Source organism: Balaenoptera ricei, chromosome 16, assembly GCF_028023285.1.
Source record: "Balaenoptera ricei isolate mBalRic1 chromosome 16, mBalRic1.hap2, whole genome shotgun sequence".
Lineage (NCBI taxonomy): Eukaryota > Metazoa > Chordata > Mammalia > Artiodactyla > Balaenopteridae > Balaenoptera > Balaenoptera ricei.
The window spans coordinates 12,800,524-12,825,775 of NC_082654.1; the positions used below are offsets into that span (position 1 = coordinate 12,800,524).

A 25,252-nucleotide genomic window follows, 5' to 3' on the forward strand; every position below is an offset into this window, starting at 1 on the left:
TATTCTTCTTATTATTATTACAGAACGTTATTTCAGAAAATGGAAGCATTTCTAAAATAGCTCCACTCCCATCACGGTCATATTATGCTGTTTTATTTTCCTCATAGAGCTTTTTTTTTCCCCCTGTTTTTTTTTTCCCTTGCTTATTTTCTATGCTTCCCTAAGCCCCTTCTCAGAGCCTAAGACAGTGGCTGCCACGGAAAAGGAGCTCAATGAGCTTTTGGCCAAGGCCACACAGCTGGTCAGTGAAGCAGCTGCCACGATCAACAAACGGTAAGCGCCACTAGAGCAGGAGTAGGGCAGCTCTAAACATAGGCTGGCAGGGTGCCTGCTCAATAAATATGTACAGAAAAAAAAAAAGTAAGGAAGGGAGCGAGGGGAAAAGGGTGTATGAATGGAAACGTTACCAGAAGGGTCTAGAGAGCTTCTGCAGTGACTTTCCGTCCTTGGGGAATGAACTCAGTTCAAGGTGTAAGCCAGCACTTTCCTCACCACGGAGTACGGGAAGGAATGGAGAAAGAACAGTCTTTAAAAACGTCCAGAAGAAAGAAGAAAACGCGCGAGAAAAGCTGGGAGAAAAGAAGTAGAAAGAAAGGAATCAACCCCTTCCGGCCTATTTAGAAGCATAGCTGAGCGCGGCCGGTTTCCATGGCGACCCCAGGCCAGAACGGCCTTAGCCCATTGGCTGAGTTGCCAGAGCCAATGAGAAGGCGCGATGTTGACGGGTCTTAAGATGGCTGCTGGACGCCTGGCTGCGGACCGGTGAGTAGAGCTGGTGGCTGGGCTGGCTCCCGGGCGGCCCGGGCTCCGGTGTGACGGATTTGGGAAGGCCGGGTGCGGGGAGCGAGGGAGCCAGCGTGGGTGGCCTCACAGCCTCTCCGCGGAGCCTTCAAACCCTTTGGCCGGGCCTGCGGGAGAGTCGGCGGAGCTGGCCTCCGCTTTGCTCGGACCCGGCGTCGCAGCGCCTTCCCCATCCTGTTGGTGGGAGAGGGGTTCTCCGTGCCACCCCAGCCAGAGTGAGAGGGGATGAGGAGACAGACTTTCGATCCGGGAAGCAGTCTCTTGTTTACAATTGCTCTACCCGGAAGAGAGCTGCAGTCAATGGGAGTGTCAGCAAGCTAGACGTCCTACATCAGAATCTGCAGCGCTTAGTTCCGTGCCGGGAGGGGATTCTTCCCGCTTGGGAATCGGAGTGTGACCCTGCTGCCGGAAAGCCTGCGGAGTTACGGGTTGTGCAGCCAAACAGGAAAAGGTGTACCTTTCTAGAGCCACTCTGTTGCTGTCTTGCACCCTGTAAGTATTCTCACAGCGGCATCCAATTTGAAATGAGCCTCGAAGTGTTATTGGTTACTTGTAAATCTTTCCGTGTAGGGTTTTGAGCCTGGGGAAGTGTTGGCTAAACAAAACACTCACTTTGATGAAAACATATGCATACGTGCAAAATCCTGCTAAACAGTTTATCTGGGCAATCAGATTGGTAACTTAAATCCGAAGTCAGGCCTGTGATTCAGTTGTACTTTCTCTACCTTTTTGAGAAAAGGGAGCGTATTTATTTCATAAACATGAATAGGACATTTACGTTAATGTTGATGACAGCATGCTTAAAAGTATTTCAGTTAAGTAACTAATTCCCAGTTACAGAAACTGATTATTGTGTAAATTATTTAACACAATCTTCAGATTGGTGGGTGGTGGCTTGTGACTGTCATACAAGTAAGATAAAGTTCAGATCAGACAAGATTCAGATTTCTTTATTTCTAATTGAATATAAAATCTGGGAAATAAGACAGCTTCATTTGGTAAAAATGGAATTGAAATTCTGGAATATTAGAGGCAGTAGACATTTAGCCAGTAAACTGCTCAGATTGAGTTTTGGTTATACACAGTTGCCTGGACTTCCAGAAAATGTGACATTATTACCCAGACCTCTGAATGTGACTTCGATGTATGCGATTTAGCCTAGCATTTTACATAGCTTTCTGCCCTTAGAAAGTGAGAAGAAAATTCTTCTTAATCAAATGTTAACAGAATTACAGGCTGGAGACATTCTTCAGACCCATTCTCTAATCTGTGTCACCAAGAATATATTACTACTTAAAGTCTGTGCTCTATAGAGTTTTCAAGCCATAGAGTTCTATTTTTCTAAGATAAGTGGATTACAGTGCATTAGGTGAGTTTGTTACCTCATCTGTAAAAGGGGTTTAGATAATAATTCCTAGTGGAAGGGTCATTGGTGAGGATTAAGGGTAAAACAGTGCCTGTCACATTGTTTGTATGCCACTGTAGCAGTGACCTGCTTTGTTTTTCTTTTTGTTTCTGTTTCTTCTGTCATAATTGGGGTTTCTTTCCCTTTCTCCAGAGCATCTTTTAGATGTTCTGTCTGAAGTGCAGAGTCTTACTGAAAACTAGCAGGCTTGCCTGTGGTGGCTGGGTTAGGAGAGAACCCTTATCTTCTGGGGTGTTGAGGTTTAATTAGTATTGTTCTGACTGCGAGAGGATGGAGTGTTACAGCAAAGAATGAGGTGATTCTGGGCATTTGGGCACGTATAATATTGAGATCCATAAAGAAACATTTTAGAGCAGCAAGACATCCCAAAGATCTGATCAAACCCTTCATGTTATAGCTTAAGAATGAAGACCCAGACAGATGCAGTGGCTTCCCCACAATTTTGTTGTTCAGGACCAGGAACCCATCTTCTGACTTTCAAAACAGTGTTTTTTCCGCTGCTCTACCACTGGTTCCCAATCCTTTCACAACCTAGAACCCCTTTTATTATAATTTGATATCTCCATGGATGCTATGTTTCGAAAGATTGTGTCCACTAAACTATATTCATTCATTTTTGTTCTTTTTTTTTTAAAATAAAAATCAGAGCTACCAATCAGAGTCTCTGATGAATGAATGTGTGGTGAAGAATAATGTTTCATTGAATTTAAGTCTCCTGATCTAAAGATGGATGATATTGTTTGAGGGATAATAAAAGATGTTGGACTTTTTGAATATTGAAATTAGCTTAGAGACCTCCATTACTGTCTTCATAAAACTTTGAGAAAACCTAAGCTGAGGAACTGCTGAGCTGTGTCGTGTTCTTCTAGGTGCATTGCTATCTGCCCATGTGTGCTAAGTGTAGTGACTGTGTTTGGCTTCCACGGGCAAAAGAAAGCCCAGCCATTGAGACGAGGATGATACGTAAATATTTTTTGTTCATCATAAATCATGTCAGCCCTGGACTAAAGATGTGTTCTGCATAGCATACACAAAATTTTTTCTGTAGAATAATTGTGGAATTGGAAAAATCTCTCCAATATGAAATGGAGAGGCTGATACTCAAAACCGTAGAGAAAAAAGGGATTCTGAATGATTTACATCTTCTTTGGGGCTAAATGATAAAACTAAAATATTTGACGTGCAGGCTAAAAACGTGAAAATTTATGTATTGATACACGGACTGTTATATAGACCTGGCTGTAATCTACACTAAAAAACTTGTTTCTTGTTCTCTGGTATGCCACGTCTCTTGAGAATGGCTGAGTAATTTTCACATGTGAAGGGTAATTTGGAGCGATCTGCTTTAAAATGAAGGAATGCACTCTGAAAGGTGTGAGGTGAGCGACACTTCAGAGAACTAGAGAATCGCAATCCAGAGGAACCCAACAGAAGTAACAGGGGGCCTAATAGGACCAGTTGGTACCATAGTACAATTAGAAATGTATAAATAACATGTATGTGCTTTGAATAGAAAGACAGTGTTTTGGAACGTAAGCCTGAAACAAGTCACGAAGCAGCCACTCCATACTGGCTGATTTGCAGCCAAGCTGCTGTTCAGGTGGGCAGCTGCACTTTGCAGGCTCCTCAGTGAATAATCTGGGCTTGTCCGTGGCCACCAAGTTGCCCTGGTATTTGTGTGTGTGTATGTGTTTTATGGTCAGAGGAGAATGGCACATCACTTTACAGATATTTAGGAATTAAGTTCAGAAACACACCTTATTTGAACTTTGCCTTGTTTTATGGATTTGGACATAGAGTCCACTTTTTAAAAGTTATTTTAATTTTTTTTCCCCTATGGGCACACACAAGAAATTATCATACCGGTCAGTGGCATCCTGAGGACAGTTCTTAATGCCACATCAGCAAGAACTTATTAAAAATAGATGATTTGGAGAAAGTCCAAAAGTGATCAAAAATGATTGACGGCTGATGAGGAAAGGCATGCCCTGTCCACGGCAACTGGCACTGCTTCCCAAGGTGAAACCCATTTGGGTGCCCAGAGCACAGACTCACCCTGTGGAGATACTGAAGCAGTGGCCCAGTGGAGGAACTGTGCCCATCTGAGCAGTCACAGCTGAAGTCTGGGCTGAGTGGTACTTGGCTGCTGATGGACAGAAGCTTGCCATTTGTATAGAATGTTGGTTCCATGAGGTTAGGCATCTTCGCCCGTTTTGTATACTGCTGTTCCTATGTCTTGAAGAGTGCCTGGCACACAGTGGGCATGCAGAAGATGCTATGGACAGGGAAGAGAAACAGTGGCTTCAAACGTAGAACCCCAGTTGGTGCTAAGAAAGCTAACTCTGAAACTTGTTACTGTCCTAAGTCCTGAAATGGGATAGCGAGCCTGAAGGTATATTATATGCCAGTGGCAAAGTCATGATGGAGCTGATTATCACTCCCCTCCCCCTGCTTCTCAGAACAGTAGAAATATTTCTATTAATAGCACAACACCTGTTTTTCAATATTGGCATGTTTTACACTATGTCCTTTGTGCTAGCAGAATATCTCAACATAACCTCCATTCCAACTTTTAAAATCCTCAGGCCAGATTTAGGGATGGATCCAGGTTTTATAGGGCTTGGAGCTTATGTAATTTGAGGTCTCCTCTTTCAAAAAAGGAATACAGATTAAAAATATAGAAAATCAGGTATAGTGCTTTGGAAGGACCTGTGAAAAAGAAGAGCCTTGAAGCTTAGGTTCCATTATCTTGCTGGTAATTTGCCTCTGGTTTTATTGCTCCATTCAGAAAAAGGCATCAACATTTTTAATTGAAACTTCAGTCAGACTGTGGAAATCAAGGAAGTAAATGACTTGCATCAATTGCTAAGTGAATGCGCCTAAAACATTAGAAACTTCAAAGCTACCTTATGGATGCTGCCACCCATGATAGAAATGATAAAAATGCAGTACACAGCCACAGAAGTAATAATGATAATGGCAAAAAGAACTTAGCATTGATCAAGTCCCCAGAACCTCCTAAACACTGTGTTGAGTGTTTCAGTAGCTTATCTCGTTTCATCCTCAGAATAACCCTGTGTGCAATGTAGTTACTCCTGTAAAACAGATGAAAAAACTGAGGGTCAGAGGTGTTAAAAATGATTTCCTCATACCACTAATATATGGTGGAGTCAGGATTACAGTTGGAATAATTAGATGTTAGAACCTTTCCTCTTAAAAAGCCAAGAGAATGTTTTGGTGAGGGTGTTTCAGAGGGCCAGCAACTATGAGGCTGGACCCAAACTGTGAAAAGTGAGAGCTGATTCTTTGGACTTGGGAGGAAGTCCTTAAAAGTTATCAGGCATCCATTATTCAGAGTAATGCAAAATCCCGTCATACTTTGTCTCAGAGACAATGCTGGTGGTTCTTACTAGGTTAACGCAATAGGGGGCAGAAAGGTTAGCAAAAAAGATTTCCATCCTTCTATTTTATTCCTTTAAGTTGATAGTAAATCTTGAGCAGTACAGCCAACTTCTCTATTCTAGGCATCTTTTGAATGAACTGGATTTGGCTCATTACGTATGCTAAAATAGACTGTGTCATGGAGATTAATAGTGAAAATGTACTCAATTATAATTTTAGCAAATGATTACAACCTCAATTTTTAAAAATCATTTTTATTAGACTTAACAGTAGTTAATGGTTCTCTCTACCAATGGGCTGTATAACTAATGATAAGAATTACCCTGAACTTTAACTTGTTTCCCAAATACAGTGTTATTTTAAAAAGCTGTATGTTTTTGTTAAATTGTTAGGATTATACTCCATTTAGTATTACTTTAGCAAGCAGTATAAAATGTAAAAATAGGACATCCTTTTTACCACCATACTTTTCTCAAACTACCTGCACAGCTTAAAAATTTTTCTTTGAGTAATACTTTTCTTACTCTGTAGGTAATAAGTCCCCTGAAGTTTTGTACGTTCAAATACAGGCGAAACATCCAATTTTATTTTCTTCTCTAACTGTTACAGCTTGAAATATAGTATTATAATTCTTAAATTACCTGCAGTGTGTATTGTTAGGCTCTTAACATTCTTGAGCAGTGAATGCTTTTACTAAATTTCCTCTTTTCTTTGGACAAGATTATCCATATATTAGAGAATCGAGGTTCTGTTGTCGTTAAGTCATTCATCTGTAGGTGTGTCTTGTAACAAACTTGCTGAAAATACACTTTTTAAAAATTTATACAAGCAAAATATTTAAATTATTTTAATATGGAGGGTACATCCCACTTTATACCAATTTTAAAAAAAAGTTTAGAGTGTTCCCAAACCATTGGTATAATTATTAGGTTCCTGGGGTATCTTTTAATGGTTTTAAAATTCTTTCCATGTCTACTTTATATGTCTTAATTCATTCTTTTCCCTTTAGCAGAAAAGATGTGGAGTGGGCTGCTACCTCCTGGCCTAAATGAAAGTGATGTTGAGTTGAATTCTGATGATGAAGCCACAGTAGAGAGCTCTGAACTTAACTTACAGGAAGGTAAAGAAGATGGGACCATTACAAACACAGAGATCTCAGATATCCCTACAGATGGACCAAAAACTGAAGCAGAGGCAAATGTAAATGCATATGAAGAGTGTCCCTCTGGAATTCCCTTAAATATGTGGAATGTAGGTTTTCTCTGATGTGTTCTTATTAAAGCCTGTACCTGTGTGTTTGTGCATGGTCCTGTGTGTGTCTCTGCTGTGGTCAGAATGTATATGTTCTTGGGAGGTAAATAGGTACGGAAGATTGACTCAGAATAATTTTATTACTCTGTGGGTCTGTGGCCAACTCACTGGCCACTCAGATACTTATATTCATTTTTGTTTTGTTTTTCATAAAAAGAGGAAGGGAAAAAAAATACTTAGTAGGATTAGCTACTTGGCCTAACATAATACATGAGGAGTTTCAGTCTTAATCTCTTTGTTGTCTATGAGCCATTGACTTTTACCCTCAGATTATCAGATTGACTTATTTGGAAATAAATGAAGATAAAAACTCAGGTTGTGAAAGTCTCAGACAATAGAGTATCTCAAGAAGAACTGAACTAGTTTCATTAAATTTGTAGTTTTATAAATGTTATAGTTTTTTATTACTTAACATGTTATTTTTCAGATGTATGCTTTGCTTCAAAGCATATTTGCTTCTCTTTCTTTTTTTTTTTTTACTTTTATGTAGAAATTTCAAGAACTGCATACAAAACATTCTGAACAGAAAACCTCAACTTCAAGATCCAGAAAGAAAAAAAGAAAGCGCTCCAGAAAAGGTGTTTTAATTTAGGTTAATTGTCAATAGTGCTAATATTAAATTGTGACCAATTGAGCGCAACAATTTTTAATAACCATAATTTTGAAATAACCGAATACTTAGGTATTGACACTGTGAATTCTTTTTCAGGTAAATTGAAGAATGAAGAAGAATCTCAAAGGTAGGTGGAATTTAAAATATCTGTCTGTCCTAGATAGTATTGTAGAACTTGTACAAATAGTTGAACTACTTACCTGTGAAACGTAAGAACTAGTAGATGTAATATAATTGTAGTAACCAATTAAAAACAGTAAATGTAAAAATGAGTACATTTTGTGTAAAACATAAGTTATTGTCTCTCTTCTTACAGTGAACAGTCCTCAAGTGAAACCCAGTGGAAGGAGCTTACTCAGTATTTTGGAGTCAACGATAGGTTTGACCCCCCTGTTAAAAGGAAAAAAATTGAAAAGGTAAGATCTTTTTTATTGCATCTTATATTAGCCAGTGGGAAATGTTTGTAATTAACCTTGCCTAAGGTGTTTCTCCTCATTAATTCGTTCAGTGAAGAAGTTAATGTGTTCAAGGTGCTAGATAAACAAGTAAATATATAGTTACAAATCGTTAAAAAAGCTGTTAAGAAAGAAACGAACAGGGTATTGTGAAGAAATTAAAATGGAAGCCCCACTTTAGCTGAGTGGTCAGGGAAGGCCTTTCTTAGAGGGTGCCGTCTCACTGAGACCGAAGGATGGGAAGGAACCATCTGATAAGGAATGCTAGTGTAGAGGTGATAACCTGGGTAAAGATCCTAGGGGTGGAAGAGTCATCATAGAACATTTGAGTAGCCGTAAGAAGGTCAGCCTGGCTGGATGGGGTCAGTGAGGCGGAGGGTGGGTGGCCCAAGGTAAGATTGGAGAGGCAGGCAGGAAGGCAGGCAGGGACCAAACTCTGTAGGACCTTAGAGGACAAGGTAAGGAATTGGGTTTTAGTCACAATGCAGTTGAGAGCCATTCAAGGGTTTTTAGTTAAGGGAGTGATGGGATCTAAGTTATGTTTGAAAAGACTGCATCTTACGTGGAAGATGGATCTTGGGGCAGCAAAAGCAGATGAGAAGAGGACAGTTAAGAGACTCTTCTAGGCATGAGGTGATGGCGGCTTGAACAAGAATGGTGCTGCTGAAGATAGAAAAGTGGATAGAGTTGAGGTACACTGTAGAAGTAGGATCAACAGTATTTGCCTCCTGATTGCTTATGAGGTGGTGGGGAGATTTAGGATTATGAGGACAGGGAGAGAACCATTCAGGGTTTTACTTAAGCAATGGTGTGACTAGTCATGTGAATTACAAAGATGGGAAAGCTTTGGAGGGGAGAAGATTTAGAGTGGGGCCTATCCACAGTTAATTCTGGGGCATGGGTAATATCAGCAAGCAGGAATAGAGTAGATTGTTGGTAAAACGAGGCAGGAGCTTCGAGGAGAGTCTGAGCTTGAGATGCGTGCTTGGGAGTTGTCAGTCTATAGATGGCGTTAATATTTAGTAGAGGCTTGAATGAATGAATAACTTACACATTCACATAGGGGAATGTTGACAGACTCCAGGAGCATGAAAACTGAGCTCTGGGCCATAGGGATAGAGGCCCAGAGGCCTGCTGGGTGGAGCCCAAGGTTACTGTGTCCTGCGTGTATAGACAGGGTCATCGCTGTATACTACTGTGTATAGAGATGACTACCATTTTCTGGTTAATCATTATTTCTTACGAAAAACCTCTGATTTTTAAACCCGTCATTGGGTGGAATTGCCTCATTGAGGGCACATGCATTAAGAAACTGATGCAACAGAGTTTTACATGCGAACCTTTTGATTCCAAGTTTGCCAAGAATGCCTGTCACCTAATCCCTAGAACACTGGGGAATTGGAACCAGGATCACCTTCTGCTGCAAATAATTGGAGCTATTGAGCAATCTCCTTTTTCCAAGTGTTCAAGCAGGTGCAGAAATGCTAAATTTCTTACACAGAAAGAGCACTGGTAGAGGTGAAACTAAAACCCAGGCTTTATTGCACCATTCTCAGTTCTCCAGCTTCACTGCCCAGGGGGCTGGTAAGCATGGTAAAGTGTGATTGTTGTGCTCTTGGCTCCTGCGATTCTGGTGCGCTGGGAGGAGGGATCTTGTGAGGAGGATGCGCTTGGCTGTACCGCACCTGTTGCAGAGCACGCGGGAGGGGGCTTACGCTGATGGCAGTGGTCCGCGGGCCGCCTCTGGCCCACCTGCTCGAGAGGCCCAGCCTCTGACTGGATTGTTCTTTTGAGGGAAGAAATGGTTAAATGTTGGTTCTCACAGGAAATATTTTTTAAAGTTTTATTTGTGAATTTTGATCTTCAACTGTTTACAGTATTTGTTGTGTTTTCTCATAACTGTATTGACTTTAGAATGTCTGAATTGTTTCTTAGTGAAGTTAAAGCTATGAAATTCAGATTTTAGCCTTTCTAAAAAGTAGAAATTCTGAGGGCATTTGTTTGCAATCTATCTGTATTAGAATATTTTTATTGCCCTACATATATGAAATTGTACCTTCTTGATACTGGCAAGATAAGGCCAACTTATTCTTTGTCTAAAATTTGGAATTTGTGAAGAGTAACTTTATTCAAGGATACTAGGATTCCATGTGCAAAATCTTTTAAACAACTCAGTTTTAGGAACTAGTGTTCTGTTTCGCATTGTACATTAGACGAATTCTAGAAAGAATTATAAGTCAAACACCATTTTAAAAAGGAATTTCTGTTTAAGGGAAGACCGCTGTAAATCCTTTTATAATCACCTGTTGATCTGTTTTATAAGTTTGGCTTTTCCTAATGGTAGGCATTCCTCTGTATGAATGACATCTGCCTAAGAAAGTCATGGCATCACCTAAACAAGGAAACTGATGCTGGCCAGGCTTGTATCTGCCCAGTATGTTGCCAGCACTTAATATTCTATAAATAAGTGCAAGCATAAGAGGAAAGGAAGGATTTGGTGAAGCCAGATTATCTCATATTCTCTTGGTAGTTCAGCTTAATTGCATGCCAGCAGGTTCACACTCATTCTTTGGTTTGGGATCACTGTTTCACATGCACCCCTTTTGCTGTCATGCTAAAGTCTCTACTGTGAATCCAACAGAATAAATAGACATTAAACAATGTCCACACTGGGGGCACCAAGATAAATGCTAAGAATAAATGTAAGTTCAGCAGATAATAGCACTGCCCAAGAAATCTAGAGAGGATCATGAAAATCCGTGATGCAGTATGGACAAAACTAGCATGGATTTCTAGTCCATTATTTTACTTCTCTGGAGCAGAGGCTGATCTGTTACCATATCTCAGAGACCCTTTTTAGTCTCTTTTCACTCAATTACTCAACTCTCAAGAATGGTAAAACAAAACAAACTTCTTTTGTCTATCGTGTAGTCCTTTTTCTTTTTTATTCTTTTCCTTCTTTTCTCTTTCTTTCTTCCTTCCTTCCTTCCTTCTTTCTCTCTCCTTTCTTCCTCCCTCCCTCCTTTCTTTCCTTCCTTCCTTTTCTCTCTCTCTCTCTCTCTCTCCTCTGTCTCTCTCTCTTTCTTTCTTTCTTTCTTCACTGCCAAGCCAAAACTGTTGCTCAGCCAAGGATGTGTGTTTACAACACTGCTGTCACCTGCTTCCCTGACAGTGCAGAGACTTATATTTTTAAAATGTAATCTTCCTAATATCCAAAGCTGTTTTACAGTGTTCTTTGTATTAAATACAGCTATAATTGTGTTTCTGGCAGCAGTTCTGGCACTTATCAGTAATTTTGTAATCATGACAATTATTTTGTGTCTATGTGGGAATTTCTTTAGAATAAATTTTACTTATTAATTTCATTATAAATGTCTCAAGTATTCTTTAGTTGAATCAATTTGATTAGTCAGCAGTCATTTTTGAAAGTAGTTTTATGTATACTTAATGGATACTTTTTGGCAAGAAAAACCAGAGGTAGTTTTAATAATTTTGAGAGTAACTGCACAATGTCTTTGATAATTTTTAGTTGTTTAGGAGAGGAAGCTGCTATTGTATAGTACGGCTGTTTTCAAACTTATTTTTTTAGCAGAATACTCTTTCTTACTAGAATCTTACACAGAGCGCCAATACAAAGATCACAGGCTGGTTGCGTTGAGTGGGCGGGTGTCGGGTGGGTAGGGTGGATGGTGGGGTGGGTTGTAGAGGTACCATGTTGTTCCCCTGGTGTCAGGTACAAAGCATTCTCTCGTCATCCTTATGTGATCCCAGTTGGGTGGGTAGTATGGCCAGTATCATTCTCACAATACAGATGAAGAAACTGAAGCCTAGCATGATTTGTCTAAGAAAACAGAGCAGGTTGAAAAGTAAAATAGTCCCAAATCTAGATTTTTCTGAAGTAACAGTCCAACTTAAGTTTTTTACTTACCTAATTCAAATAATTTAGGTAGGCGTGATTTTTATGTAAAAGTAGTAGCACTTAATTCTTAGTTCTTTTTTTTCTTCCTCCTTTATGGAGAGATTACCTGATTTTTTCCCCTAGGTATTTAGGTCTAATCATAGAACAGCAAACTTGAGTGGACACTTCATTTGTATTAAGGTTTGAAAATTGAATATATTATCTGAATAAATATTTAGTAGCAAAATTTCTGTAGAAATGTGTTGTTACACTTTGACTTAAAGAGCTTTAATCCGTATGTTAAAAGAGATTTTACTACACACATATGGATGGTTAGTCCTTAATGTTAAACCTAATACCCATAAATTTCTTAGATATTTATAGTACTGCCTTGACATCTGCAACAAAACTGTTAATTAGAGCTTACTTATTGCCTCATGGGAACCTGTCAGATACTGGCCTTAGATGATTTTCCACCTGGGACCAAATTGCCATCCCTAAGTTTGTCTGTATTGAGGTATATCTTAAGCTGAATTTCGATTCCTGCCAGAAGGCGTCTTAGGAGCATGCTGAGGACCTGCCGAGTATCAGCAGTGCTTCTGTGCCCCCTGCCACTCCTGTGGTATGAAAGATGCCCTAGAAAATTCCAATAAACGTTACTCTGGGGTCCAACTTAAGACTTTTAGAAAGCTTTAATACTCAAATCTTATTTCATGAGACTACTTACTGACTCAAAGTTGAAATCTTGGGTCTTATACTTGGGTCTGAGCCCTTGACAAACTATAATGAGGTCTGTAGTAATATAGAGCTGAACCTTCTTTTTGTTTTAATGGTATCCTGATAGATATAATGTAAATAGCTTATATATTGAACGACTTCTATGATCTAAGAACTTTGCTAGGTATTTTACTTTTTTTTTTTTTTTTCTTTTTTTACCTTTACCGTAACTTTGCAAAGAATGTGGTATTATTCTCATTTTACAGGTGAGATAACTGCAACCTTATAGAGGTTTAGGAACAAAACCCAGGGTTTCTTGGCCAGTAAGTAGAGGAGCTGTAATTTGAACCCAGGTCTGACCTCAACAACCATGTTCTTTGTAAACTATTATTAACTTTTGGTCTTAAGGTGATGGAAATGTTTTATCTCAGGTTTTTTTTTTTTTTTTTTAACATGAGCATTTTGAAAATATTTGGAATGTTAGTATCTTCTTATAGAAGCAGAGAGTTTAGGTGTGCATATGGGACCAGAAATTTTTCAGAGCCAAAAAGAACTATTATATTTTACTTAAATAAATTGCTAACAAAAAAAAAAAGAAAGAAAGAAAGAAGAAAGAAAAGGGAGGAAAAAACCAGTCATGCGTAGCAAAACTTTGTTGAAATAAAAAAAAAAAACTTTTAAAAGAGCTAAAAACAAAGTTGACCATGTAAGTGGAATTCTCGGATTTTATTTCTAGGAGAGAATTTTGGTCATCCAAGCTGATTCTCTCATTTTCTTTAAAGAAACTGAGGCTTATGAGTTAAGTACCTCCTTTACCTGGCGCTGTGACCATGTCCTCTGACTTCTGGTCCAGTGCTCTTTCCACTATATTAGATGCTGCTTGGAATGGCTGGGGGAATGGGAGTTAGTTGATGGTGGAGAGAGAGATTTGTAATTTTAGCTAATTTATTTTTTTTTTATTTTTTTTTAATAAGTGTGATAGATTCTGACTCTTTTTATTTATTTATTTATTTTTGGCTGTGTTGGGTCTTCGTTTCTGTGCAAGGGCTTTCTCCAGTTGCGGCGAGCGGGGGCCACTCTTCATCGCGGTGCGCGGGCCTCTCACCGTCGCGGCCTCTCTTGTTGCGGAGCACAGGCTCCAGATGCGCAGGCTCAGTAATTGTGGCTCACGGGCATAGCCACTCCGCGGCATGTGGGATCTTCCCGGACCGGGGCACGAACCCGTGTCCCCTGCATTGGCAGGCAGATTCCTAACCACTGCGCCACCAGGGAAGCCCAGCTAATTTATTTTTAAGTGAAAATTATACCTATCAGCCCAGCAGTTCATATAAGTTTCCAGAAAAGGGGAATGTTCTTGTGTTCCACTTTGTGACATTAACTGTAAGCTGTGGCTCTGTGGTAACCAGAGGGAGTTAAGTTAGCCAGTTGATGCAGCAAAATGCCTTGCTAAATAAGCAGACCACTGGTTTAATTCCTGGGCATTGGTGGTAAAAAGAGATCTGCATTATCCTAGGTCCTGGAGTAAAGGCGTACAGCACCCAGGTCTTAAATAATCTCAGGAAGCCTAAATAATTAGAGGGAAACAAACAGAGCTATTATGTGGAATAAGCAGGACAGGCTTGAGAATGGGTGCTGTTAGGTTGCCGAGCTGGAAGTGCTGGAGAGAGACGTGGCGTGCAGGCACAGCCGCAAGCAGGGAGCGGTTAGGTACTGGGCATCGGGGAGGGTGCAGTGGGGTCAGCGGGTGTATAGGCATGAGGGCACCTGCAGAGATAGAGAAGGTAACAATCGACATGAGACTTACAGGGTGGTTAAGATTTTTCAAAGAGAAACACATCTGGAGGCACAGGGAGTATGAAGAGACTGGTAAATGTGGCCAGAGAATAGGAAGTACAGCCTTGCCCAAGATGGGGCTGAGAAAGCATTTGGGGACCCTGTTGTGAAGGGATTTGGGTGCTATTCAAAACGAGTAAAGAAGTGATAGTGTTTTGAGCTGGGTAGTGACATGCTATCTATCTCCTTTAGAAAAACAGAAGACTAGTTTGACGAGGGTTTAAATCTTACAGACAGGAGATGATGAGGCCCTGAAGAAGCACAGAAGGGGAGACATGAGAAACACTACAGAAACGGAGTGAAAATAAGAGCCAAGGATCGGAGGCATTGACTATAGCGGAGGATTCTCTCCGGGGTGACTAAGGGGGTGGTCACCTCTGAAGGAGAGTGAGGGCAGGAATTGATGGGCTTGTTTGTCCACATGATAGAAATTGAAGACCCTACCTCTGCAAGGCCTTCAATATGAAGATAACTAGCAAGTAGCTGGAGACACAGGTCTTAGTACAGGGGAGAGGTCAGATGTTTTGAATTATTTAGAGATATAAAGCAGCTTGTAAGAAATAATTGAAGCCCTAGGATTGAGTATAATACTGAGGAGAGGGAAGAGTAAGAAGACAAGGGGGCCAAGCACAGAACCTTGAGGACTACTATGAGGGGACAGCAGGAGGAGATAAGGGGCATCAAAGGAGAATGAAGATAGACATTTGGGGAGATAGCTTTAAGAATGAGGATGTAGTTGACATAAGAGATGATGGGAGGACAAATGGTATCATTTATGACTGTAGAGGGAGCAGTTTCAGAGGAATGATGAGGACAGAAGGAATAGAGAAGAATGGGAGATGACATGGGACAACTGATACACTGCTTTCGAGAGAGATGAAGTACCGACATAAGAAGAAATCAGTTTGAGGGAGGTGAGCTGTGTCAACTCATCCAGCCCCTGGTCCAGACTGGGGAGGACAAGCTTATTTATAGGATGAGAGAAAGATGGAGAAAAGAGAGAGAGAGGAGAAAATTTAAAGAGAAGGGCTCTGGATAACACGTAAGCAGGTGGAATTATGATGGGCACAGGAGGTGGGATAAGTCTTGGGAAGAGAGATGATTCTTTCCTGGAGGCAATAAGGATGGAAGAACAGAGTAAGTGAGAAGCGGGTGAGAGGAAGATTATAGAAAGTACATACGTACCCTTGGTTATCCTCTTCCCTCTCTCCCACCACCTCAGCCTCTCATGAAGTAGGGGTAGAGTTATAATCTGCTGAAAAGGAAGGAGGTAGGGTTGAGGGTATTTGAAAAAATGAAAAAGACATGCAACAACTTCTTAAAGGAGTGTGGGAACTTTCAAGGGCAGAATTGAGAGCCCACCCAGCTGAGTTTGAAAAAGAGCATTTAGTAAAGCCAGTGAATTGAGTCATTTGATTTTCTCTGACATTGCTGGGACACCTTGATGTTAAAGTAGTGGAAACAAGTGGTTGGGAACAACCAAAACAAGATGTGATGTTGGAGAAAGTTGCTTAGTTGCCTAAGGTATTGCTTAGGTCAGTGGTTCTCAAACTTTAGCCTGGTTAGAATCAATGAATTTCTGGGCCCCAACCCCAGAGTTTCTGATTCAAATTTGCGTTTTTAACAAGTTCTCGAATAGTGCTAATGCTGCTGGTCCAGACTCAGGCTTTGAGAACTTTCGGCTCAGAGTCTGGTTTGAAAAGGTTCATCGTGGGTTGCAGGCCAGAGAGGCAGGATAGGAGACTCCAGGAAGGGGCTGAAGGACTGTGAGAATAAATACGACGGTGACAGAGTGTGGGGTTCCGAATGAAGACAAGGCAGGTTCCCTGGCTCCGAGGACTTGGGGTAAGTGGAAGGACAGAATCTTGTGTTTAGAGAGAATCCTAGATTGTAAAGCTCTTACGTGGCCTAAAGCAAGCGCATTCAACGTATTGGGCTTCCAGGGAATAAAGAACTTGTGCCTGGGTGTAACTCAGTGTACTACTTCCTTCTTTGAGAAAGTCTTGTTGTCCCCATCCCATACCCTTCCTCCCCTAAAAAAGGTCAGCTAGACAAACCTGTGCGTAGTCATGTAATTGATTTGCATACTGGCACAAGCTCAGTTCCTAGACTGGCATCACTCGCAGACCTGAATTGGTACACAGACCGCACTTGGAGAATCCCTGGCCTTGAGTATAGATTCTGGGGTGGGGTGTTATCTAGCAGGCCCTGGAAATGAAGGATGTTGGAAGAGTGAGGCCAGGATGTTGTTTGGACTATCAGGAGAAGAATTCTGCAGAAATACAAAAAAGAGAAATTTTCTGGAGACTGGTGGATGATCACAGGGCCAGAATGGGAAAAGGACAGTAGAGCAGCATGGCCTGGGCTCTGAGGCTCTGAGAGGCTATTGAATGCCAGTCTCAGGCTCCAGTCGGGAGCAAGTAAAAGAAGCCTAATCATCCTCCAGGCCCTTGGGTTGTCGAACGAGGGATCGTGAGAAGGAAAAGTCTTCACTTTAACACAGACATCAGTGACAACCTTGCTGGTCTTTGTTTCCGTAATCGTTTTAGGCATATTTTGTGTGGGCATTTAAAAAATCTTGTTTCAATAAAGGCTACATGGGAGCAAAGTTTCTCTTAGTTGACTGGTATAATCAAGCAGTACACTGCTGGAAGAGACATTCCCTGGACTCCTTTTATTAGGCTAAGGAGGGAGAAGTCCATTAACTGAAAATGTGGAAGATACACTAGATAAGCCATTGTTGGGATAAAATTTTCTTCTAAGAAGCATATATTAGACTATTTAAAAAAAATTATATTTTCTTTAGTAACTATTTCCGTAAGCTAAAACTCAGTTATTTAACTCTAAGAAGCATCTTTCCATAAAGTATAATGTATCCTACACAGTCTGTTTGGTGATCCCATGAAAATTTTAATTGTGATTTCCTGAAGTATCTTCAACTAGTAAATAACATTTCCATAGGAGAGTACAATCATTCTTATATATAACTTTCTTCCCGTGTTTAATATCCAACTTAATACCCATCCCATCGTCAGAGACTAAGAGGGGCTGTTGAATGAAAGTCTCAAGTTACAGGAATAGGCCATAGTGAAAGGAGGCAGAGGAAAATGGTGGTTTAGAATACAGGCTCTGGGCAAACCTAGATTCATGTGATGGTGGCTTTAACATTTACAGACCCTGTGACCTTGGCCAAATTAGTGAGTCTAAGCTTCTGTTTCCTCATGTTCAAAACAGGATAACAGTATAATTTCATTGAGTTGTTGTGTGGATTAAATGAGCTTTCTTATAGTACTAAGCACAGCGTGTACCACATAATAAGCATGCCATAATTTCTAACTTATTATCATTAGCATTATACTGTTATTAAGGGAAAGCATAGTCCTTAGGGTCACAAAAGTTTGGATTTGCATCTCCTTTTTCTTAGTTCAAGAAGTGATAATGACCTTGGATAAATCATTTAATACCTCTGAACCACCTTCTCATCAGTAAATGGGGGTGGTACCAACTACCATATACGATCATCGTGAAAATTAAATAGTCTAAGTATGTAATGTGTTTGGTGTGGTCCTGTGACATAGTCTTAATAGCAAATGTTTGCCTTTCTTTCTTGCCTCTAAATTTTACGTTTCTTTTCTTTCTAGTCGGGCCTTGAAAAGAGCATAGACCAGGCTGTGGAAGAGTGGAACGTTGAGAAGGCTGAGGAGCTCAGCAATCAGCTAGCTACTCGAGAGGTGAGTCAGCCCAACTGATGACACTCTTTTGTGTGCTTCCAGATCTTCTAAAATGAGCGTATGTTCTTTCTGTGATCATGAGTACGTTCAGTATTCAAATATTTGACCTAAGATTTTCCTTTCTGTCCATTTTCTTCCCTCTTAAATCCACCTTTTATTTTGAAATGCTGGGTTTTATTTTTGTCTTTAATGTTATTAAATTATTCTGATGTAACTCTTATGCTGGAAATAATCCATGATTAATATTCAACCCCTAGATTTCATCTAGTTCAGAGAGCTTTTTGCCAGTTATGATTAAAAGGCTAGCTTTCTTTTTCCATTTGCATCTTTAACTCAGTTTAACTCTCCCTGAGGGCAGCTGTGTGTTCTAATGTCACATCTCTCAACGTGTTCCTAACCCTTGCTCCCCAGAATGCTTTCTTACTGCATATTCTAAGTAGTTCCCTCAACCCTAAAGAATTTTTAGCCTTTTTTTTAAACCTATAGTCTATAGTATAAAACTAATAGGTATACTGAATATTCTTTTTCCAAGTACCAAGGCATCAGAAAGTTCTCACTTGCACCCTCTGGGAGGAATGTTCCTCCATCTGGGAATGACTGCCAGGTATTGCTAGGTAAAGTCACACATAAAGAGCTCATAATTGGCATATGTTTTTTTGTCGTTGTTTTGTAAGTCTTTTTTGTCCTAGTTTCTAGGAAGAAAGCTCTATCAAAGCTTTCTTTTTTAATATATCCCTACCTTCTTCGCCTCATTCTTAAACTATAACTACTCCATGGTGTTTAATTACATAGAGAACATCATCGGTCACCTGTGTAAACTCTTGGCATGTGCACTGGTCTTTCTTACTCACCTGCTGGTGAACATTTTTTCTAAACTGAGACTAGTGGTAAAATTACTATTTCAGTAAATTCTTTTATGGAAACACCATTCCACTGTTACATCCTCTGATGTCAAAACATCTACCATTGGTGGCTGTTTGTTGGCTTGTTTGTTTTCTCTTTTTGGTTGCTGGCCACAGGTATCTTGTGGGATTTATACTTTCATGTAGGGGAGACAACCAGATCAGAAGCAAGGCTTAGGGATTCACAGGTTGTCTTTTTTTTCCCCCTAAGCCTTAAAATCAGTTGTCACATTAGATATTGATACTTCCATTTATAATGTTTATGGATATGTATGTGCATTTATTAATGGCTAATCTAAAGAAAATTAGGAAGCTGTGAGCTTGAGTTTGGGACCTAGGTAAGAAGCAGCATAAATGGCAATTATATGTGGCCTTTCAAAAATGTGAGGTTTTAAAAAAGGTGGTTTTTTTTGGTAAGATTCATTCATCCCTCCTAGCCTATGATATTCTTGTGCTTTCAGTTTGAAAATTGCTCTTTTCATCTTTAAAATAACCATATTTTGATTTCATTGATTATAGCATTCATTGAGTATAATAGCATTTTATTATTCTCTTTCCAAGTAGAAAGATTCAGGTATTACATTTGAACGCAGTGACTTTGATGGTGTGTTGAATGGTACCACAAACTCAGTAGGATTTCAGTGTTGGTTGTTGGTTATTGTAGTGGCTTCTTCAGTCACTAAGTTTCCTCAGATCTTTGCCTTGCTAAAGGAAGAAAGAGTAATGCAAGCCCTGGTCTATGACGTTAGAATGTGGGCTCCCCGTGATCCATCCATGGCTGGCTATTTTTCTTTTTGTCTTTTTTCTGTTTTTTAGCACCCATACCAGAGGCCAGGGAATTCAGAGAGAAGCATTTACTTTACTGCAGGCACTGTGTTCCTTTTAGGTAAAGTTAGTAATGCTAAAATTTTAAGAGTTGAACACTTTGATTTTTTTAAAAAAAATCTTTTATCTTGAAATAATTTCAAACTTTCAGAAAGTTGCAAAATTGGCAAAATGTTAACAGTTAACATTTGCTTTACCATTCTTTCTAGTTTATGTACCTTATTTAGATTTACCAAATATGTCACTGATTTCCTTTATAGCAAAAGAAAATTTTCTTTTTTCTGGTCATGTCTTTTTAGTCTTCTTTAATCTGGAATGTTTCCTCAGTCTGTCTTTGTTTCTCAGGACCTTGGTATTTTTGGAGAGTAGAGGCCACTTATCTTGTAGGATGCCCCTCAGTTTTGTTTGTCTGATGCTTCCTCATGATTAGATTCAGGTTATGCATTTTTTGGCAGGAAGATCACAGAAATGATACTGTGTCCTTCTCAGTGCAGGATGTCAGGAGGCATGTGATATCTATTTGTCCAATTTATTGCTTATTTCCTTTGATTATTTGGGTAAGGTGGTGTCTCCAGGTTTCCCCTCTATAACGTTACTGTTCTTCCCTATATAATTAATGAGTATCGCATGGAGAGGTGGGAGATGATTTGAGACTCTGTAAATATGCTTTTCCTCACTGTTCTTTACTTGCTAGTTTTAGTATTCACTGCTGATTGTTTTCCTGCTTGAGACAATTATTATTACAGTAAGATCTTGAAAACATTATTTGATTGTACTTTTCATCTTTACCTGGCAAATCAGATCTAAAATGTGCCTTCAGTGAGATACCAGATTCTAGAATCTTTTATGTATCTATGTTAAATCTCTCAGTAACCTGGTCAGTTGGGAATTGGATATAGTTTCCCTAAGTGATGCGCTGGGAGGGCTGGGGTTGCAGTGGCCTTGTGTCCACCAGGGTTGCATGTTCACTCCCTCCTTGTCTGCCTCATCAGTGGCCACGCGTGAGCTTCTCCTTTCCCTGCCGCAGGAAGCTGCTTGTCAGAGGGAACAGAAGTAGTGCCTCCGAGGCCTCAGAAATCTGTGTTTCCTTTGAGAATATTAAGTTTCTGTGTTTTGTTTTGTCAGACTGCTATTTTAGAAATGGGAATTGCATAATACTGACTAGGTATTTTCCATTTTAAGAGTTGTTATTTCCTGTCACACTTCATGGCATATGAGATTGCTTTAGAAATTTATACTATTTTTAGCACTTGTAAGGATAGTAAACATTTTTCCCAAGTGTTCTTTTTACTTCCATACAAGTATAATGCTTTGTTCTAGTAAAAGAAATTTATTTAGTGTGGGGTTAAAGAATTCTGATTAAAAGGAAAAACAATAATTTGGGCCCTATTCTTTTACTTGTATAAGTGGAAAAACACCTGGAAAGTTTTTGCTGGTCAGACACAGACGTTGGAGAGATACTGATGCCGTGTTAATTAAACACCCGCGAAGAATAACTAAAGTAATCAAGATGGAATTCTTGAATAAATAGTTTAGTTTGAGGTTTAGTTTTTCATGTTTATCTCCTTGGTGCCAATCACTGTGGATATGAAAGATGGGATTTTGCAAAGTAAGTAATTGTGAGTTTGGGGCAGAAACCCTTTATGAATTAAATGTATATGTGCATGGCAGGTGTCCTTTTGGAAATCAGGTATATGGGTTTTTAATCAGTACCGTTTTCTTTTTTGTAAGAAGCAGTGACTGGGACTTGCTGATAAAGCCTTTGCTCAGAGGCACAGACCCCAGAGTTCTTAAAGCCTTTTCCAACCATAATAAGTGAAACTAATTTTTGATGTTTAACATTTATAAGCCTGTGAAACCAATAGGGCAGCATCAGTATTGAGAAAAATGAAGCCAAAAGAAGAACCATGTCTGAGAATGGGCCTTGAAAACAGTTCCTCAAAACAGGACAAAACAAAACAGAACAAACTGGCATGCCAGAACAAAGCTGTCAGTGCACTAGCATTATGACACAGCAAGCACATATTTTTCCAGAATCATATTCCCTTAAATTAATGATGACATTAAAGATGTATTTAATCTGGTTTGGGGGATGGCTCAAGTTCACATGTTGGAAACCTAGATTGTGCTATCAAGTTTGGTTTTGCCGTGTAGTAATGTGGCTGCTTTGGGACTGTCCCTCCTGTTGATTAAATCTTTTTTTGTTGTTAACAGTCTTGGAGGAGAGCTAAAGTGGAAAAGTCCTGTTGATTAAATCCTTCTTTGTTGTTAACAATCTTGGAGGAGAGCTAAAGTGGAAAAGTATACTTGGGTTTGTGTCATACTGATGCAACTGTTGTAATTTGAAAACAAAAGTTCTTTTTCTAAACAATACTATTTATGTATATATATCATACGTGTACATTCACACACACACATGCACGCAGGTGTTTGAGCACATTTGTAGCTTGTTAACCTCAGGCCTGAATTGGAAGAACATTCCATTCATTGATAGTGATCCTCGAAAATGCCATCCTTTGGTACTTGCCTTTTCTGGCACACTATCTTTGTTACAATCCAGATCATACCAATTTGTAGAAACCAGGAGAAACAAGTATTTCAAAATTAAGTGCTAAAGCCTAGATTTAATAAAGTAAGCTGCACTTCAGCTGAATCTCACATTTTGGAAAGAGAATTTTTCTCTAGGCATCTTCGTGTTAGCCTGCTGTAGATAAAAACCAGCTTGGTTTGGCAGCAGACAGTGAGTTTCTCCCATCAAATGAGTCACACCTACGTTAGCTAGATACATTGCTTTCAATTATAGCTGTACAATGTCGGGCAGAAATGAGCGGGGAAGGGAGGTGGCCTGTGAATTTGGTTTGCGCTTTGTATACCTCATGCCCTTAAAGGTTGCCTTTTCTGTAAGTGACTCAAATAGGATGGCCTTCGGCAGCACCAGCTAAACTTAATTCCTTGAAAACATCAGTACATACTTCATGTTGTAATGTTATAACCATTTTGTATAACTTAGAATAGTCATTTTAAAAAATAATTTGCAAGGTTTTAATATTCACATCGGAGATATTTTGGTTATAATCTGCTACCTTCTTTGCTAAGGCCAAAACCTTTCAGTTTGGAGTAATGATATAAAACGTTTCACATTTTAAAGCTCTTTTGCTCCAACTTCTGAGTGGAGGCCTAAGGCAATGACTTCAGCCTTTAGTGCTGTTAAGTATAGTATTTATTTAGAACCTAACCAAGGTATCACAAGTATAACATGATAAAAAAGAGTATCTCACTTTGATAGTATTCTTTTTATAGATACAGATAAATATTACATTGGCAGTATGAATTAAACTGAGAATTTAATTTTAACTTTATTAAATTTATTAAATAGACTACCTAGATTTTTGGATTCCAAACATAGGTAAACTTAATACTGTTGAAATAGTAATAGTTTGTTAATATTTAAATAACAAAGGTAGGAATGGCCTTTTTAGAAACTAATGTTTGAATTGATTGAGTTGTATTCTTTCCTAGCTCAATACATTAAATACTCTCTAAATTTGGGCAGATTATTAATTTGTTGCCTAAGGTCTATTTTTAGAGCCATTTCTAGAAAATCTGAAGGCATTCTCATTGGAGAGGGATATATATATATATACACACACCCATTTGAGGAGATAGCGTCTGTATTTTGTGTTAACATGTGAGAAGTGGTCCTTTCTCAGAAATACTTCAGATACTACAACGCTTGGCCCTAGCATTCAGAACTTTTCCAGTACCATTCGTTGTTAGGCTTTAGCTTCCCTGGGAGGATTCTGGCTACAATTCACCCTTTTCATTTTGGTTATTAATTTTATGTCGACGTACATGCTGTGTTGTCTGATGGAATAAGAGCTTGAATTCACTGCTCCCCCGCAAAAAAAAACCCTGCCCCAGATAGTACAATTTTGACAGATTTATCCATCAAAGTACCTGGAGCATTCTCATATCTAAAGTTCAGAATTGAAACATTTGTTTACATTTTTGAGATCGAGATGCTGCCAGACTTGATCAGTTTGAAGTTACTTCTCATCAGTGCTATTTTCAGAGCTTCGATATTTTAGGAAAGGTGTTTGCATCACATACAAAAAAAAGGCTAAATTGAAAGACATTATAGTGAAGCAGGTCTTGTGGTTCTAAACTCTTTGTTCTGTATTCCAGAGAGCAAAATTATTTTCTTCCTGTTTTTGTGACTACTTTTAGAACTATCTTAACAAGCATGATAGCAAAGGTAAAACGATTTGTTCAGGTATGAAGCTGAACATATATTCCAATTAGCTATTGTAAGAATTTATCATTAGAACCCATGACTCTAAGAAGGCTGGCAGGTACTTTCTATTTTCTTAATTATTGTGTTTTCTAGCCACTGAAGGTAAGGTAAACAAAGTAAAAATGCATTAAATAGTACTCATTTGTACATATTAAGAATTTAAAATTAAATATCTCCATTTCAACATTTTATTTTTACAGAAAGGAGATTTCCTTTTTTGCTAGTACCGGGGGTGTATATGAAGAATATATTATTTCATACAAAGTCATCCAATGCCTGCAAACTCTCTGGCAAAGTTTGTTTTATGCCCCTATTTGAAATTTTCCTATGCTGACTTCCATCCCTTAGTTTTTCCTTCTTTCTTTCTTTTTCTCTTTCCAGTTAGCAGAGTGTAGGACCAGTTTCTTTGTGGTATATTTCCCTGATGAGCATTGGGAGAGAATCTAGGACACTAGGGAGAGAAAGCCTCACTGAACAGGCTCTTGCTAGTTGGCAGTGATCAGCCGCCTGGGGAAGCCGGCTGCGCTCTGCCTGCCGCGGAGGGAGGGGTGTGCGCTTCCATTTAGGATCATCTAGAACTGACTCACTTTCATTAACTTCGGTCATTTCTCAGTGGTTTTTTTTTTTTTTTTTTTTTTTTTTTTTTTTTTTTTTAATTATTATTTATTTATTTATTTATGGCTGTGTTGGGTCTTCGTTTCTGTGCAAGGGCTTTCCCCAGTTGCGGCAAGCGGGGGCCACTCCCCATCGCGGTGCATGGGCCTCTCACCATCGCAGCCTCTCCTGTTGCAGAGCACAGGCTCCAGACGCGCAGGCTCAGTTGTTGTGGCTCACGGGCCCAGTCGCTCCGCGGCATGTGGGATCCCCCCAGACCAGGGCTCGAACCCATGTCCCCTGCATTGGCAGGCAGACTCTCAACCAGTGCACCACCAAGGAGGCCCTCTCAGTGGTTTTTTAATTTAGATGTTCCTCTGTGTGTCATTTTGTAGTCTGTGCATAGTATGCGGGACCTTTAAATGGTGATTTGAATTCTTTGAAGCCTTG

At 39.5% G+C, this 25,252-nt stretch overlaps 1 protein-coding gene across 5 annotated transcripts in view; it reads left to right on the forward strand.

Moving 5' to 3' along the window:
• The first annotated feature begins 702 nt into the window (after positions 1-702).
• FAM204A (family with sequence similarity 204 member A) overlaps positions 703-25,252 on the forward strand; it is a 32,116-nt gene continuing 7,566 nt past the window's right edge. Inside the window, exons 1-6 of one of the 5 annotated variants that reach the window (XM_059899282.1) lie at positions 703-762; positions 6,639-6,880; positions 7,431-7,518; positions 7,650-7,680; positions 7,870-7,969; positions 18,098-18,187. In XM_059899282.1, the coding sequence (XP_059755265.1) occupies positions 6,647-6,880; positions 7,431-7,518; positions 7,650-7,680; positions 7,870-7,969; positions 18,098-18,187 (543 nt within the window). In that variant the 5' untranslated portion in view covers positions 703-762; positions 6,639-6,646. Of the gene's footprint in view, positions 763-796; positions 1,294-6,638; positions 6,881-7,430; positions 7,519-7,649; positions 7,681-7,869; positions 7,970-18,097; positions 18,188-25,252 lie in introns of those variants that run through there. The other 4 variants (XM_059899283.1, XM_059899287.1, XM_059899281.1 and 1 more) reach the window with 4 other exon arrangements.